This window comes from Musa acuminata, chromosome BXJ2-4, assembly GCF_036884655.1.
Source record: "Musa acuminata AAA Group cultivar baxijiao chromosome BXJ2-4, Cavendish_Baxijiao_AAA, whole genome shotgun sequence".
Classification (NCBI taxonomy): Eukaryota; Viridiplantae; Streptophyta; class Magnoliopsida; order Zingiberales; family Musaceae; genus Musa; species Musa acuminata.
This window is the reverse complement of record NC_088341.1, coordinates 6,575,014-6,585,963: the sequence shown is the minus strand read 5'-3', so window position 1 is coordinate 6,585,963 and position 10,950 is coordinate 6,575,014. Positions and strand designations below refer to the sequence as shown.

Below are 10,950 nucleotides of genomic sequence, written 5' to 3'. Positions count from 1 at the left end.
ATGACGGAGCACATCGCCACCTATAAAAACGTCTCCCCTTGTCAGTTCCTTGCCACAGAAGAGGAAAGAAAGAAGTTGGCCATCTCCCTCTCTCTCTCTCTCCCACCTGTGCTGCTCAAGATGAAGAAGGTATGTAGAGGAACAGGCGATGGTGACAGAAGAGAGTGAGCACCCATGGTGCTTCTGTGCATGGTGCATGGGGGAGTCTATGCGTGCTCACTGCTCTCTCTGTCATCGGCTCCTTAAGCTTCAGCATTTAGCATTAGCTTTTGTTACTTCTTTTGTGGGACGTGATCAGAGGAAGCAAGTGTTTTCTTCCCGAGTTTGCTCGTTATTCCTTGTAACTCCACTTCTGTTCATAATTTGGTCCAGAATTAATATGATTTCCTTTAAATTTTTGTTTACTTGTCAAACTCAGTTAAAAATCTTTAATATTGTAAAACTACTGTTTAAACTTTGTCCAAATATTGTCAGATTAATATATAAATGCATTCAATTTATTTTATGTACTTCTAATATTTTGTGGAGAAGGAAGAGAATATGTCATATAATCTCAGACAAAGCTTGTGGAAGAAGAATAGATTTTTGTTTCTTTTATTTGCCATGAACAACAGTTTGTGGCACATCAATCGTACACGAAAACAATATGAATCTGATATGAGATAATGTCATGGCTGCATCAGAGTTTTCTTTCTTTGGCGGAACTCAGAATCTTGAAGAACAAAAGGAGAAAGTCTTCAGGATGTTTACATCAGTGGAAGCTGTAGCTCGGGATTAGTTTATGTTTGACGTTCTCTTCAGCTAATTTTCTTTTTGTTTCTCATTTTAAGCCATTAGAGTCGATAATTTTCTTTTTGTTTCTCATTTTAAATCATCCATTAGTAGTAGCTGTCTCTCACATGACCTGCAGCCGACCATACACGTTCGTGGTTGAGGTGGTAGTCTCGTGTACCAGAGGAAAGATTGGCACAATGAAAGGATCATAATCCACTCAACTATGGCACTTTAAGAGTTGGAAGTGAAGTCTAAGATGAAACCCTCGCTTGCTCTGCAGAAGGGAAGGGAATGAGCACAGAATCACGGCTCTCTCGTTTTGCCAAAGAAGCCATGGTATGGTGGTGATTGGCTGTTGTTTGTTGCAGTAAAGAAACGAAACCCAGAAGCGTCAGCGTCTCTCTCCGCGGGTTTCTCGCTCCAAAATCTCCACGTAGTGCGAGGACATAGCAAAAAGTGACAGAGAAAGATCTGGTGGTATAACACCACGTCCAGACTTTAAAGAAGCAACAAACTGTGAGCCTACAGAATTATTGCAGCAAGGAAGAAAACAGAGCAAGAAGAACAAGTTTCTTTAGTTTCTTGTCTTGTTTCAAAACTCTGACTGATCCCATTCGTTGCGTTGTTCAATTTAGTAGATGCCACAATCTTCTGCTGTTGCTGATATAAAACAGGGGAGGGAGAAGATGAGTCGTCAGCCATCCTATCCGCCTTTAGGAGAGAAAAGAGGAAGAGAAGAACGAAAAAGGATTAGGCCTTCGATTGCCAAAACGACACCCACTGAGTTCTTCTTCCCTCCTCTTCTTTTCCTTGTTCCTTCTATCATCGTGGACGCATGATCCGTCACTGGTCATATGAAGACGGGATAACCATCGTCGTCATAAAGGATCGGGGATGAAGGGGCTGTTGGAGATAGGAATGGAGGACGGGAGACTTCTGCTCCTCAAACTTGGCGTCGCTCTGGCAGTGCCCATTGCCGGATACCTCGTCTCCCATCTCAACTTCCAGACCTCAGCCGATACTGGTTTGCGTCTTCGGCTCTGTTTCTACGCAGGATAGACTTAACTTACACTCGATGCCGAATCCTCTTTAACCATTTCCTGTTCTTGTGTGTATTACTTGTAGTAGGAAATGATGAATCTGCAACTGGCCGTAGATCTATAGATGCTGCACCTATTGGTTGTGGAAGAGACCTCACAGATGGGCTCCTCATCCTACAAAATGTAAGATTCCTGCTCCTTCAACTTGAGATGATTAAATATGATGTATATAGATGTATAAATTTTCCTTATCATCTGAGAAGGAAGAAGCTAAAACGAACGTCGTCCATGGAACTTCCGCTGCTCCTGCCACTATAACAACAGTGACCAACAACTTCACAAAGCAGTCTCCTGAGAATTTAGTGGATGAAGACGGACTCATCTTGCAGGCAGTCAAGCAGGAACCTGAGCGTGCGGAGCCGAGGAACTCCACTGGTGACAAGTTTGAGGGCAAGAAGGTGAAAACGGACGCAGAGATCATGTACCTTCGCGACCTGGTGCAGTCCCTCTGCGACAGGATTAGGAGCCTTGATATCCAAATGCTCGAGTATTATGGATCGAAGGAGCAAGATGCTGCCATTCGAGAGCTCGAAGGGGAGTTGAAGTTGAACTCAGTGAAGGCTAGCCGTTTATCCCTGAAGATCGAGTCCTTGAAGAACGAGAACCAGAGGCTCAAACTTCAGGCATCGGAGTACCGGAAAATAGCGCCGGAGCTCGATTCTGCAAGGGTGATAATAAAGCATCTCAAGAGGAGGATGAGTTCCGTCCATGTTCAGGCAAGAGAAGAGATAGCGTTCCTCGAGCAAAAGATCAGGAAGCTGAACGATGTGGAGCACAAGGATAGCCAAGAGGATGTGGATCTCCAAAACAAGTTGAAGAGACTGAAGGAGTTAGAAGACGAGGTTGATGAACTCGGAAAGGAGAACTCGATCCTGTCGCAGGAAAACATGGAGTTGGCACAAAGGTTGGCGTACGCAGAGACGTCCATCTCCACTCTCGAGGAGCCTCAGGTAGTTCATAATTTCTCTTCGTTGATTCAGTTGAGTCATAAATATATATGGTTTTTTGGTTCTAATTCTGAGTTGCATCACCTCTTAACCTTCAGTTATGTTATGCAGGCAGAAGTCATGGAGGAAGTCTACCAGCTGGGAGAAGCCAATGACAATTTGGAGAAGGAAATCGAGCAGCTTCAAGCAGATCGCTGCGCAGATGTCGAGGAGCTCGTGTATCTCCGGTGGCTCAATGCCTGCCTAAGGTATGAGCTGAGACAGCATCAACCCCCCTCTGAGGAAATCGTTTGCCGAGGATCTAAGCAAGTGTTGGAGCCCAACATCAGAGGAGAAAGCCAAGCAGCTCATACTTGATTACACACACGCATGCATCGACGATCAAAAGAACTCGAGGTTTAGGGACTTCGATGCAGATTGCTCGTCTCAGGAATCCAGTGGCGAGTACGACGATTCTCCAGTCGAAAGGACCAGCCCACGTAGATCGAAGTTCCTTGGCGGACTGACGAAGCTGGCGCTAAGAAAAAGGCAGTCGAGACAAGAGAGTTGCTTCCTCCGATGGCGTGGCTTCTTGCCTGCCTGGGGAGAAGTCGGTGAGCAGTCATTCGACAGGAACCGCGTCGCACGCCGACGACAGATGGAAGAAGAGACCTGCTTGGTTTCGAACTGCTTTTAGATCCCACTGTAAAGGAGCCCGTTGCGAGAGGGATCTGGGTATTATTACTTACTACCATGGAGCACAGAAACATGACCAGTGAAGATGACAGCAATATTTGTCGAAATAATTCATTTCACCAGGGAGAATCTGAGACTGTTCGGAGACACAGATACGCCGAAGCTTTCATGAGTTCTCGCAACGGTCAGCTTCCTTCAGCCACAGTTGATGGCGCCACTGTTTTAAGTTGCCTTATGTCGAACATGTCGTTAGTGGGGACAGTGAATATATTTGTTGGCTTGCTGACATGCACTTGGAACTGCAAGATCACTTTTTCTTCTTAAATCGATAGTTTTCAGTGTGTGGTTCTTCTTCAAACGTCGTAGGAAACTCTTTGTGTTCGCGGAGAACTTTGTTCCATGTTCAAGGTGTTCATTAATTCAACATTTTGCTAAGAAAAGCCTACTAATTTTCTCGAATAAAACAAACAAATAATTATCTGCATCAACGATCAAAACAAGTAGAGAGTTCAAGGAGTCTATACTAATCTACATCAAATTCGAGGATTGAAAGCAGACAATGCTAATAAAGGATTAGCAGTTCAAAATATGCTATCTGGAGGCAGGAATTAGGGATACAGCCTTGTGCTTACAATAGAATCCAAATTGCAAAAGCCATTAAAGTGCCAGATTTATTAGATCAAAAGGGATCCAAGTTTCAGGTTGAGTGAAAAAAAACGACTTCAACATGATTACATTATTGATCGGCTGAAGAGCCAAGAACAAAATTGTGAAAATTATCACATGCATAAAAATATTGGCATATGGCATCACAAGTATATAATACAATATGCAATTGTGTGTCGATGGCTATAATTTTACTCGATATCATCCATGGTTGATCAACTCACAACTCGCTTTTTTTTCACATCAGACAAGATTGATAGTGAAGGAGACATAGGGATGAGCCTCAGCTTCACCACCTATACCAGCCAAGCCAACTTCATCTTCAGATTTCCAATAGGAACTGGAAGGCAAATAAAGTCGGTCAGAAACACAATAAAACTAAGCAAAGCCTGAGTTTGGAAAAGAGAAACACAATAAAACTAAGCATAGTCTGAGTTTGGAAAAGAGATTAAATGCACATATCGATACAAAGGCTATGCATTTCAGATGAAAACTAATCCGGTTTGAATATGTTGATAATAGCAACCATTACCTGTTAACATTTCCACATAGCTCTTCCAGAATACCACGAACTTTCTTCTCACTTTTCACCGAAGGTGCCAATACTACAGCCTGTAACATACCAGCAGAATTGTGTTGGTATTTATTGTGGGGACATCTAATCAAAGCAGAGAAATAGGTTCTAATACCAGAAACTGTGGTGGCAACCCATATCTGAGAATGCTCTCTGCAAAGACCCGTACAGCACAGAAATGCATCCAGGAACTGAAAACCTGCAAGCAGATGCATATATAAAAGTGACATTAATAGTGGAAATAAGCTACAATTTGAGCAAAGAATCCATTGGTGAAATATGAAAATGCGTTGTATACAGCTTGATGCTGGCAGTTGCATTGTGCTTATCCCATGCAAATTTAAGCAACACTGACGTATGAAATCCAACATGTTTCATAATAGTCATTATTTATCACATACAAGTAAAGAATTCTCTTTGTATGTCCACGGCTGCTACACTAATGACTGATAATTTTAAACTCAAAGGAGACGTTGGTGAAAGAGAAGAACAAAGAGGTAATTAAAATCAATTAAGCTAAAACTCTTAGGTTCACAAAATGCATCAGCTTGACACATTTGCAAAACTTTGTTTTCTGTATAACTCAGTTCCAGCAGTTGCACCATTGAAATTTCAGATGTCTTTACATATTTGTGGTTAACTTTCTTTTTGTCATCTGTGCATTACTTCTGTATTTGTTAGTTAGGTATTGAGCCTGCATTTAGTACAACTGTTTTCTGTAACTGGTGCAGCGGCAAAAGCAGATGATGAAAGAGTTGTGAAGAAGCAACATTGTTAACAAAATTCATAATGAGATATGACACAATTGTTGCACCATGCAGAACTTCCACCTACTGCAATGATTCCTGGACTTGTTGAAACCAAGGTTTGAGCTTTAACCAAAGAAAAGTGATGTGAATGCAAGTTAAAAGTAAATCCAGTCATTTGATTAAAAAGAATTATGCAAGAAGAAATACTGGAAGCATACAGTAAATTCAAACAATAGAAATTAATAATTGAACACATCAAGATAGAACTTATGATGTGTTATCCAGAGAATTGACCTAAAAATGAAAATAGTAGTTGCTATAATTGATTATCTTCTGATGGTGTAGAACAGTAAAGCATAAATTTTGATTTGTATAAGCAGGTATTGCATTTTAATACCACTAAACAACAACATTTGAAAAGCAAGAAAACATTAAGTAAAGTAGACTTTGAAGAGAAGTTGTGAAAACAGAAGGGATATCCCATGCAACATATTGACAGAACAATTGGTGTCTCAGAAATTTGAAAAAAGATACACTCTGTGCCCACACCACATTTACCGAGCATGAGTCTAGTGGTCAGAGAGTTGTCTTAAATATACATTCATGATCTGTTGAACAGAAAACAACTACGACTGGATTGTTTACATTACCCAATTTTCAAACACCAACTTATCAAAATTGTAGTTTCAACTTAAATGTATATATTGGCATGCCTTGATGCTAAGCTCATTTAGGATTAAACCTGCTTCAGTTCTCTATCCTAAGATGTCATGGCTATTTCTAATTAGTTGTTCTCTGTTTTCTCTAGTTGTTCGAGCTGGCCTTTTCATTCAATGATTCTAATGTTCTCCTCTTCTGAAGTTCATTATCTTTACCACTTTAAGTATATACAAGAAATATCTGAATGAACTTAGCAAACCAACCATAATATAATCAGTAGAAGATAGAGATATATCCTTGTACATAGATACAGGAAAATTGTCAAGAATGTAATAACCGTCTTACCAAAAAAAGTTCAGAAACAATCAATGGTTCAGTCATATATGCAACAACATAAACCATTGCTTTCTTTCTTCAAAGAAACTTAAAACAAAGGACTGGCAGAAGCATTGCACCATAAGAAAGTTAAATAAGATAACTAAACTTAAATACTCAGTGCACCTCTCCATAACTGGCATAGCACCATTGTAAAAGGGATCTCCTCTTGCTCTCCTGATCCTGTATTAGTTTTTCAAACTCTTGTTTCCTACTTTCTTGTGCTTCTGGACTATACTCAAATTCCCGAATCTGAACCACAAAAAACATAAAATAAATTTCACCAAGAACAAAATGAATAAAGAGCACCAGAGAACTTGACCATCTGGAATTGTCAGAAGGGAAAGAATTGCAGGTCAGTGAGTTTTCTGGTAACTCTAGGTGAAAGTCTAAAATACAAGTCAAATTTCAATATTTCTGTCAAAGACACAGGGTAACTTCAGCAAATCAATTTGAGTAAGAAACTTGCCTGAAATCCTTTTTCACGTGCATTATTGCGAAAGTTGTCAGCAACCTTTCGAAAGAGAGTCACAGTATAAAGAGCATACTCATTATCCTCATGCAACTTCTTTGCTGACCTAGGAACCTAAATAAATATAAGTCACTGTCAAGTGCTAAACTTACAACAGGAAGAACATACGTTACAAAATTTCCAAATTCAAGTCTACAAAAGTGAGTACTGGTTTATCTATGTACATGAACTGAGACTGAGGGATTACCTATCATAAGACCTAATAGAACTTTTACTTTCATTTGAGAGTTGAGACAAAATGATCTTTGCTAAGTTTGTATAAGTTCATGTTCAATATATGTGGGTCGATTTAGGGTATCAAAATTGTAAGTTGGCAAAACCAATCACATATCTAATCAGAAGCAGATATTTAATTGAAAACGAAGCATTATTATAACTTGATGATATAGCCATATAATATATGCTTAAAACATGTATGTTATTTATTAGGTAGATTTAAATTGTTGTGCTCTTCTAGACCAACAGAATAATAAAAAATGTTCATGCTGCAGACGTACTTTAATCTGCTTAAAGTGAAACCACTCATGCTGCACTAATGCTGCATCCAGTTTGGGTTTAGAATAATCTAGTAAAGTTTACTAACCCAGATAACAAACTAAACCAAATTGTAGGTCTGTAAAACAAAATTAAAATTACAGTATAGATATTTTTACCCACCATTAGGTGGGTAGTTCTACCTGATTTATCTAGGTTAAACGTCTTAGGCTAAGTTCATTCAACCTCTCATAACTCCAAACTTTTAAAAGGTTATCTAATAGCCATGTGGTTTAACTCTCTTAACCCTAAACCAAACACATCCTAAAAATATCAAGAATATCATCTTATTATTAAGTATACTTGTCAATATTAAATGTTGAAACATATACCAGAATTAAAAGCATATAAATGTAAACCTTCATGCTTTTAACAGAGCATAATAGTTAACCAACAATGGCCAGGAAATAAAGTGTGAGAGGAAGAACAAAATGAGCTGCCTCGTCTAATTTTTTCCCTTTCAATTTGCAACTGTTGACCCACAGTTAGAGATAGCATAACCGGAATTCCATTTCCAAAAGCTATGTGCCTTCCTTGGTTGTACACAAATGTCCACAAGAGTAGATGTGCATAATAGCACCAACATGAGTCCATATGGTTGAAAAACTCGAGCATTATGCCCCATTTTGTGACTAATACTATAAAAATTTAAGTTTCAATAAGCAGTTTAGCACCATCTCAAAGGCTTCCCATCGTTCAATGTCTCAGTACCATAACAACAAATTCTTAGATAAAAGCCCATGAAGAAGATATGACAATTCGGTGCACATGGTTATTCATGATTGGTACATGCATGGCTGATCTGCTTTGATTTTCTAGAGAGAGAGTCTTTTTTAAGTCAATAAAAGATGTTTCTCTCTGGACTTCCAAATGTACCCATGTAGACCCTGTGTATCCGTTCTTTCATTAACTTTTCTTTGGCTATGCTTTTGTTGTCAATTTACAGAGCTTACCTTTTTTTGTTTCCTCAAGCAGTTACCAGTAAGCTTTAATTCATGAGCATAACCCTCAGTTTAAGAATTCATGAGTGGTTCTTCTAATGGCAAAAGTGGATATAAGAAAAGTAAGATGAACAAATTAAGGGAATCAATTAAAGTCCATTGACAACTAATGAAAGCATAAGATACTAGAATATTTTACCACAAATGTAGTCAGAGTTTCATAGCTAGAAAGCCAGTCCTTCTGAGAGTACTTTGGAACTACAGCTAGAAGTGTCACCAGATGTTCTGATGCTACAATATCTTCTGGATTTACCAAATTGGAAAGGTCACGAACTGCTAAGCTGCAATAGGCAAAATGACACTTGAATCACAAAACCAAGCTGACACTGAACAAATTGAGGCAGAAAGTCAGAAAGTGTATCCTTTCATACCTTCCACTTTGCTTTCTGTTTATTGCATTAAGCTGACTACGGATATTGCTGTACTCTGCAGCACGAACCTGCAAAAGTACAAACATTATTATGGACTTTAACATGAAAGGGTCAGAAAAAACCTTCAAGAACAGGTTGAGACAAAGTTGTCTTTGACTTTCATACTATCTTTTATGATTTTCCTTTCCAGTACAAAGAAAATAACAGGAGGAGATTTCCCATACATGATATTGGCAATGGTGAAATGGATATGATAGTTTGGACTTTGGAGAAAAAATTACCTAAGCTAATACAATGTCACCGCTAAACAATTTAATATGCAAGCAAAATGTAAGAAGGTTATGACTATATTGTCAATCACTGATATGTATTTACTTTATAGAATGCATGCAATAGAAGAGAAAGAAACAAAGATATGTTTGGTATACCAATGTTTTCATACATTTTCTGCTAGTTTCGATACTAAGCTAAACTTATAGCACCAAAAGTCGAAAGTGTTCAAATTTGAAAACGAAAAAAAGATAGTTTTTGAGTCTCAAGGAAAAAAAGAGGAGGATAAGCCATATAAAACTGGAATATTGACCACAAGAGTACAAATTGGTTGATGCAGTGATTCAATTGATTATGATACTTCATCCTTGCGAGGTTCATGTAAACCAGATCCCTTTTTAGATCATCAAGAACATCTCCATGTTGGAATTTTACATAAATACTGACCACCGCTCCCCTGATTCTATAATTTAATTCATAAATTACACATCACAAACTGGAAAAAGCAATACTTATTCCTCAATTTTATTGCTAGTTAAATTGTAAAAAGCGGGCAATGTCTAGGAAATAAATATGACAACAAAAATCATGAGACGAGACAGATATATCAAAATGACCTTCATGTCATCCTCGATTTTAGCTACTTGGACATGAATGCTGTCAACGATCTCCCTCAGAGGCGACATTGTGGGATACTTGCCTTCATCCCAGTCAAACCTGCCATCCCATCAAATCATTACCTCCCCCGTGTATACTCAAAATCATCAAAGAGAGGACAAAGAAGGAAAAAACACTTTGGATCCATCAGTGATGCACCAAATACCAACCTCGTGAGATAGGAATCGACGGGAACCCCATCCACGGTCAAAGCACCAACCTCGACACCGGACGCCTTCTCCAGCTCCTCGATCTGGCGTCGGATCTTATGCGTCACTCCCTCTATAAAAGCATTCGACTGTGCATCCGAATCGAGCAAAATCAACGCCATAGCAAAATCAAGCCTCAAAAGACCCTGACGTGATCGAATAATTACCTTGACGAGGTCATCACTGAGGGCAAGCAGAGAATCTAGGGTTCCAACCCGCAGATCCGGCGTGTTAAACTGCGCTCCACGAAAGCATTTACACGATCAGAATTCAAAGACCTAAAACTAAAAGGAATCGTAACGATAACAAGATCGACAGACAGCGAACAGGCTTTGCGATGCATTACACGATAGAGCAGGGTGTCGAAGGAGTTCTTGGAGATGGATTCGCGGAGGCGGTTCCAGTGAGCAGAGGCGGAAGTGTGGACGGGGAGCGAGGCGATCCAATACCTCGTCGCCATTGAAGCTGCGATTGGGAGAAGGATCGAAGGGGATTCTTCACACGGGGGGAGGAGGAGGACGAGGAGGAAGCGATCGCCGGTAATTGCTCTTCTCCTTCCCCTTTCTAAAACAAACACAACAGATACCAGAACAAAAACGTTGCCACCTCGAACGGTCCCACACCGCACCTCATTGATCAACCACATCATGTAGCCGCACCCAAAGACGTGACCTCCGAGTTTGCGACTCGCTCGTGTCAGTTGACTTGCCGGTAAGAAGTGCCAATTCTTTGGAATTCCCCTACGTTGGTTCCTTCTGTTGAACCAAGGAATTATATTCTGGACTAAATATTTTTTTTATTCTCTACTTGATAAAATTCTTTCCTTTATATGAGTTATGTGTCTCTGAATAAGACT

The 10,950-nt window shown here is 39.5% G+C and overlaps 2 protein-coding genes across 6 annotated transcripts; one reads left to right on the top strand and one right to left on the bottom strand.

Annotated features, from left to right (window-relative positions):
* The first annotated feature begins 648 nt into the window (after positions 1 to 648).
* Positions 649 to 3,854, top strand: LOC103980969 (protein CHUP1, chloroplastic-like). Of its 5 annotated transcripts, none has more exons than XM_065102047.1 (4): positions 649 to 1,798; positions 1,900 to 1,997; positions 2,078 to 2,824; positions 2,920 to 3,111. In XM_065102047.1, exons 1-4 carry the CDS (start codon positions 1,669 to 1,671, stop codon positions 2,974 to 2,976), a joined length of 1,032 nt encoding a protein of 343 aa, XP_064958119.1. In that variant the 5' UTR covers positions 649 to 1,668; the 3' UTR covers positions 2,977 to 3,111. The 5 variants fall into 5 exon arrangements, with proteins under 5 accessions (XP_064958119.1, XP_064958118.1, XP_064958117.1 ...); XM_065102046.1 differs by having other exon boundaries at positions 661 to 1,798; positions 1,903 to 1,997; positions 2,204 to 2,824; positions 2,933 to 3,854; XM_065102045.1 differs by having other exon boundaries at positions 662 to 1,798; positions 2,204 to 2,824; positions 2,933 to 3,854.
* Positions 3,855 to 4,141: 287 nt separating this feature from the next.
* On the bottom strand, positions 4,142 to 10,758 carry LOC135609731 (V-type proton ATPase subunit C-like). The gene is made up of 11 exons (XM_065103299.1): positions 10,441 to 10,758; positions 10,262 to 10,330; positions 10,056 to 10,183; positions 9,846 to 9,945; positions 8,959 to 9,026; positions 8,727 to 8,868; positions 6,990 to 7,106; positions 6,647 to 6,772; positions 4,852 to 4,935; positions 4,695 to 4,774; positions 4,142 to 4,502 (listed from the first exon to the last, which is right to left on the bottom strand). The coding sequence occupies exons 1-11, from the start codon at positions 10,741 to 10,743 to the stop codon at positions 4,406 to 4,408; spliced, it is 1,314 nt and encodes a 437-aa protein (XP_064959371.1). The 5' UTR covers positions 10,744 to 10,758; the 3' UTR covers positions 4,142 to 4,405.
* Between the last annotated feature and the right edge of the window lie 192 nt (positions 10,759 to 10,950).

Bases quoted from the DNA above. Each gene is read 5' to 3' on its own strand.
- LOC103980969 (XM_009397518.3), top strand. From the start codon at position 1,669: ATGAAGGGGCTGTTGGAGATAGGAATGGAGGACGGGAGACTTCTGCTC. The intron at 1,998-2,077 runs GTAAGATTCCTG...TCATCTGAGAAG, and splicing joins GGCTCCTCATCCTACAAAAT to GAAGAAGCTAAAACGAACGT. The intron at 2,825-2,932 runs GTAGTTCATAAT...TATGTTATGCAG, and splicing joins CCACTCTCGAGGAGCCTCAG to GCAGAAGTCATGGAGGAAGT.
- LOC135609731 (XM_065103299.1), bottom strand. From the start codon at position 10,743: ATGATGTGGTTGATCAATGAGGTGCGGTGTGGGACCGTTCGAGGTGGC. The intron at 10,331-10,440 runs GTAATGCATCGC...CGTGGAGCGCAG, and splicing joins TCGACACCCTGCTCTATCGT to TTTAACACGCCGGATCTGCG. The intron at 4,936-6,646 runs GTGCACTGAGTA...ATCTGCTTGCAG, and splicing joins GCTATGCCAGTTATGGAGAG to GTTTTCAGTTCCTGGATGCA.